Source organism: Clinocottus analis, unplaced genomic scaffold (genome assembly GCF_023055335.1).
Source record: "Clinocottus analis isolate CAN_PGR_092001 unplaced genomic scaffold, fCliAna1.0.p SCAF_9, whole genome shotgun sequence".
Classification (NCBI taxonomy): Eukaryota; Metazoa; Chordata; class Actinopteri; order Perciformes; family Cottidae; genus Clinocottus; species Clinocottus analis.
In genome coordinates this window covers 9,256,622-9,262,621 of record NW_027176251.1, presented here as the reverse complement: position 1 = coordinate 9,262,621, position 6,000 = coordinate 9,256,622, and the positions used below count along the sequence as shown (strand labels likewise).

The following is a 6,000-nucleotide window of genomic DNA, read 5'->3' as shown; positions in this document are numbered from 1 at the left end:
CTATATATTATTCTCCCCTTTTGAGAGGTCTTTACATGTTCACCCTTCAAAGGTTTCTCCATTTCTTGTTTTCGGCACGCAGGGCTGCCAATGCATTAACCTGTTTGTTAGTGAATCAAGATGCCCGTCCAGCCGGCCGTGTTCTCATCTCCACTCCATCTCATTCTGAGCATTGTAGCGTTATCTGTTTTGTTTAGATGGACCTTAATAATGACTGTAGCAAAATATACTAGGATGATATTTGGTCCAGAATGATCTGTTGACCAAACTTTAGCAACATTTACTTAAAATACAATGAATAAACTGAGTATGAGTGCTGGACAATGATTCTTTGTTTTCTTCAAAGGAAATACTAATTTAAAAATTAAATCTGCAACTTGCAAATGATTAATAATTTCACAAAGTGATATTTTCATATCTGCATGCATGGAAACATCTGTAGATACATTCTTCCATCGGACATCTGATAAAATAAGAGCAAAGTACACTTATACATAAGGATAAGTCATTAACAGATTTTCCATTTGTTTTAATTGTATTTCGATACATTCGCTTGCTTTAATTATGAATTGTTCTTTGGATGTTCATTAGCCATGTATTTTTCCATCTTACATGGTACTGTGATCCACATTGGGTCATTTAATATCTCATCTGATATACATTATTGTAATCACGCTGTTGTTAATTTGGAAAAGTCGCCATGAAAAATACTGGGTTTTAAAATTGAGTTGGAAATAAATATTTTACTTTAATTCATTTCTAAATCGTAATACTGAAGTAGGTCTGCGCCTACCAACCATACTCACAGCATTGCTCAAAATATCTTTGTGAGACTCAAATAAGAGCCCGAAAATAGTTAAGTTAACTCTCTGGCCCCTGTCAAGATAAAAGGCCATGGTAACTTAACACCAATCAATCAGTAGCTTAGCCGGAGATATAGTTTGTATTTTTTATTTAAAACTTCATATAACCCATACAGCAAACTGTACAATTGAATTATTCACAATGCGTTAAAAACAAAATAATTCATTAGCTTTTCTTTAATATTTCGTTGAATTTTCCCCATGTTTTACTCAGATGTCAGTTATTCTAATGTACTCTTAACACATACAGTTACGAGGAAAACAAAATTATCTTTTTTCCCTTTTTTTTTTACAAAACCTTACAAAAACTATATTTATAGAAATTCTGCATGTCCACAAAGAAAACCCTGGTTGGCACCAACATATTTATCGTATTGTTTGAGAGGTTTTCTGCCAAATGATGGAAGCTGTGCAACTCATAAAAAAGGTACACATAAAAAGGCATACCGTTGTGACTGCTGGAAAATCAAAACTCATATCACACACTGCTAATGGAACACAGATTATGTAGCTTACATTTTGCATTACTTTTCTCCCACGTTTCATACAATTTTGTGTAAAATGACATTATTATTCACATAAATTTGTAAAAAAAGATGTATATATTCAGCAACCAAACTGACTGAATCAGCCAAATCAGAAAACCCTGTCGTAATTCCAACTAATTTGGATTAGGATGATATTTTCAATTATTTTCACATATTACAGAGGTGAATACAAGAGGCAATCACCTGCATGGGAAGCTACAGTACACATGAGGGTAACAGTAATATTGTATAACCACACATCAGCTGTGGCTGTACTTTAGATTGCGTCCTGATTGGGATTTCAAGAGTGGTAAAGGTCCAGTTACATAAGATAAACCCTATTCCTCCTATTTTAAGAGTGTCCTCCAAATTATTGGGGAATCTCTAGTTCCATTTCATATTCACCATAAAGAAATATATCAGCCATCATAAAATAAGATTTACATACAGTTTCCCATGTGGATGATAGTAATCCGATATACCATAATATAATGCATTTCTATTAAATAAATAAACAAGATTTGGGGCTGTGGAACTGGGGTAAAGTAAGGAAGTAGGTTAAAGAGTCTCTAATGAAATAAATAGCATCTATAACATATTTGACTGTGAACATAATTCATTTATAACAGTATAAATTTAGCAAAATACATTTTCTCCTGCTGATCTTATCTACATACTATACTTTGCAGAAGGGAATCCATAGACAATTATACAGTAAATCTCTACCAAACCAATGCTAAGTAATACAGATTGGAGTTTTCTTGAATCCTAGATTGTGAAATTGTTTTTTTTGTCTTGACTTATTGACTTTATAAACCTCACAGAGGTTTGCTGTTAGTTGGGCTCCCAGATGATAGCAGCTCATAGACTCCTCAAATCATCCTACGGCATTGACATTTGCTGAAGATAAACAATTATTCGATAAGTATTAAATTCAACCTCACCACACAAAATCATCATGTTTCTTTTATCTATTCACCACATTATCTCTCAGCATGTTCACACACTACATGTATGAAATTACTCTGTCCACACCAGGAAAAGCTTGTGACTTTCAAGTCTGAGATAACCTTAAACCAAACCATTGCTAAGTTTTCATAAACACCTGTAATGCAAAACAATCAGTTTCCTGCCAAAAAGTCTCTTGATCAAACCTGAAAAAAGGTAGCCAGAAATGTGTTAAGAAGTACTTTGGACATTCAATAGTCCTGTAGACACACAAGTCCAGCATCACGTTTGATGGATACATCAAAACAAATGTGACAAATCCAAAAAATACACTTTAGTTTTAAGCTCACAGTCTCTTAGTCATTATCTGTGACTTATTATGTATTGAACAAACATATGATGAACAGAAATACCTGATCCAATGACTTCCAACCCGGTCTATGCATATGCATATACAAAAGCATATATAGACATGTATATGAGTAAAAGTACACACATACTACCATGTCATCAGAGTTGAGCACAATCTTTTTGAAATTGGTTCATATTTCTGTCAGTATCTGTTATTCTGTCTATGTTTTAAGTTCATTCAATGATTGTTTTACATTATCAGGTTGATAACAATACTTTAAGGTGACATGGTTTGCAAAACCAGCTAATACATTACAGTGCCATGACTGAGCCAATTACAATTAGCTTTGAATACATATTACCCTGCATGGTTGGAAAAACCGTTCTAGTAAAATCCCTTAATAGTCCCTTTTAAACTACTCTAATTTACTTTGCATTGAACACAAGATTAGTGCTTTCTAAAAAAGCCGAGTGAGCAGGAATTGGCACAAATTGTACTGTATCTAGTTCTGTTTAATGACCAGATCTTTGGCAATAAATTTTGTGAACTGATTATAATTCAATAATGTAAAAAAAATCCTTTTGACATACAATGTTCTTCTCACATCAATCTCATCAATGATTGATTAATTGCTTAATTGCTTGTGTGTAACAATATAGTTCATTTCACATGACAAATTCAACAAACATTTATTTACTGCTGAGCAGTTCTGTCTCTTTATGGGTTTCCACCAACAATAGTACTCCACATACTGAGTGATTATTCTCTCAGGTTATCATATGTGTTCCTGTGAACCATGCTTTCAAAAGATCCAGTTTCTTAACCTGCAACTTAGGACTTCAAGATAAACAGTGGAGCCTCAACATCTTTTTTAATGTACCATTAGTTTCTGCCATCAGAGGCCATTCAGGAGTTTATGTAAATCAACAGGACAAATGTGAGAACTTGATATTATAATTTCAATGTATGGCAAAACTGATGAAAACAACTCTTTTTTTTTGTCCTCAATGTATATCTGTCATTTATTGCCATTCTCAACAAAGCCTTTCATCTCGCTTCAGTCCATATTCCCCAATAAAACTATCCTTGAACAAAGTGTATTTTCTTTGTGTTTTTGTGTTGCGCTCGTAAACATCAGACTTGAAACTGATTATTTTGGGTGCACTGTTTTCCCAAACCCCCCCCCCCCAAATATTATTTGTACCTCTTCAGGGTTGGACTATAGTGGTGAATGTTGTCATACCTGTGTGGCTGATGCTGCCATTTTGAGTTGCCCATGTTTTGTTAGTGTCCCCATGTCACTGTGGTTAATACTGAATCGTGTGATCCCGTCTATGCCATTGTCTCTGGTCTCCGGCATCGCCCCTGACAAGTGGCTCAGGAGATTCTTGCCCTGGGGAGAACACATTGTCACGGGAACACGGGAGTCATCCCAGTGCTGCAGCTCATGTTGTCCTTTCCCGGGAGTCGTCGGTCGTTGTAGGCGTGCATGTTGATCACTGCATCCGTCTTCACCATGGCTGGAGGCTGAGGCTTGTGCTTCACCCGCCTCTCGCAGGTGAACGACAGTCTGATCTCGTCCACCATGGCATTGCACAAAGACCTCTGGACGAAAAGGGAGGATGCGGGGAGGGGAGCAAGAAAGAGAAAGGGGGAAAGGGACGGGGGGGGGTAAATGCCTTAGCTTTAAATTGTTCTGACAGCAGAGTGTCACAAAAAAAGCACAACATGCATTAGAATGTAACATTCATGTTGTGTCAGTGATTGTGTCTGTGTGTGTGTGTGCTTCCATAGCTGTCAGCAATGTCAAATTGCACCACCACCACGAACGTGCACATGGATCATTATGTGTTAGAAAGAGTAAAAAAGTGTGGTGCATGAGCATGCATGCAACTATGCACTGTAATTAGTGACAGTTAAGGGGTTCATGCTATTCTGACAATGCCAATGACTTATAATGTATTATTTCTCTTTGCTCCAATTTGCAAGTATGCCTATTAAAATAAGTAAATGTTGTGGTGTTATGGCCCAAGTACTCCTAGGGATTAGTCAAAGGCATGAAAATCCTTTTACAATGTGTTTGAACTGAAAGCCACAGCACGGCGTTGGTTTAGAGGCGATGTGGAAGTATCAACACACAATAGGCTTGGTTAGCAGCTTCTTTGCTAAAATCAAGGGTGACTTAAACTGAAATGCTAGTGGAGTGCAATTGAATTAATGTTGGACAAATTTTCCAAACCACAGAGTATATATCGAATAAAGAAAAAAAAAAAAAGCATTCGGCATGTGATTTATGGGGACATATACCTGCTCACGTTCTGCAGTCTTCCTTAGCTTGTAGACAAATTCAGCGATCGCCACAAAAACAGACAGCACGAGACCAGATGCCAGCACAATGAATATACCACCCAGGTTCTGGATACCCATGGGGCCTGTCTCGTGATGCTCTTCATCCAAGCAGCTGCTCCCACTCCACCACTTCTCCTTCAGCATGTGTAGGCGCCCATCCTCCATGATGCTTAGGATTGCTATGGTGATTTTGTCCCTGTATGGAGAGCCTGGAAGCAACATAAGGTTTGTTTTACTTTGGAAGATATGCCAGCTGGATTCTGTGCTAATAAGGTTCATAAACACTTTGTGGCATATTGTCTAACTGGTAGCTGAAAAAACATCTTATGCTACCGCGTCTAAAAAGCAAACCATCACCCTCATTATTTAAAAGGATAGGAGATTAAAGAGGTTGACTTTTTTGTATTCATTAGGAGATGGTCTCAAATGTATTCACAGGTCTTACCAAGAGGAGTGCCAACGCCATAGCCTTTGCTGTCGATGATCCCTCCCACCTGTGTCAGGTTACAGTTCCTCCTGGTAATGTAATCGATAGTTGTGGACTCCATAATGAGGGCATAGTCTGACTTCAGCACCCTCTGAATCCCATCCTCAATAGACTTCACCAGTGATGTGCTCGGCTTGCTGCTCATAAAGGCCCACATCTTCTCAAAAGTAGAAACCTTAGATTTCTGGAAGGGACAGAATGAGACAGTTTAGGAAAACATGCACCTTTGAACCTAATTTGAGCAATCTCATGGCTGCACAAAGGTGTTACAGCTGAACATAATTCCAACCCTGACATCACATTGGTACCTCTGTAGCTCTGATGAATGGCGGAGTAACTTGTGGGGATTTTTTTTAATGTTTGCATAAGAAGGTGATACATATAGTATGTGTTCACTTGCAGTATTGAAGAATACACATTTTAGCCAGTGATAAAATATATTTACATGATTACATCCTGCTGATCTTCAGTATC

At 37.4% G+C, this 6,000-nt stretch overlaps 1 protein-coding gene across 2 annotated transcripts in view; it reads right to left on the bottom strand.

The window, feature by feature from the left end:
• Positions 1-3,886: 3,886 nt before the first annotated feature.
• Positions 3,887-6,000, bottom strand: part of grik3 (glutamate ionotropic receptor kainate type subunit 3) — an 87,327-nt gene continuing 85,213 nt past the window's right edge. The window contains exons 15-17 of one of the 2 annotated variants that reach the window (XM_068569179.1): positions 5,485-5,710; positions 4,998-5,248; positions 3,887-4,293 (exon numbers count right to left, since the gene is read on the bottom strand). In XM_068569179.1, the coding sequence (XP_068425280.1) occupies positions 3,928-4,293; positions 4,998-5,248; positions 5,485-5,710 (843 nt within the window). In that variant the 3' untranslated portion in view covers positions 3,887-3,927. Of the gene's footprint in view, positions 4,296-4,997; positions 5,249-5,484; positions 5,711-6,000 lie in introns of both variants that reach the window. The other variant, XM_068569180.1, reaches the window with a different exon arrangement.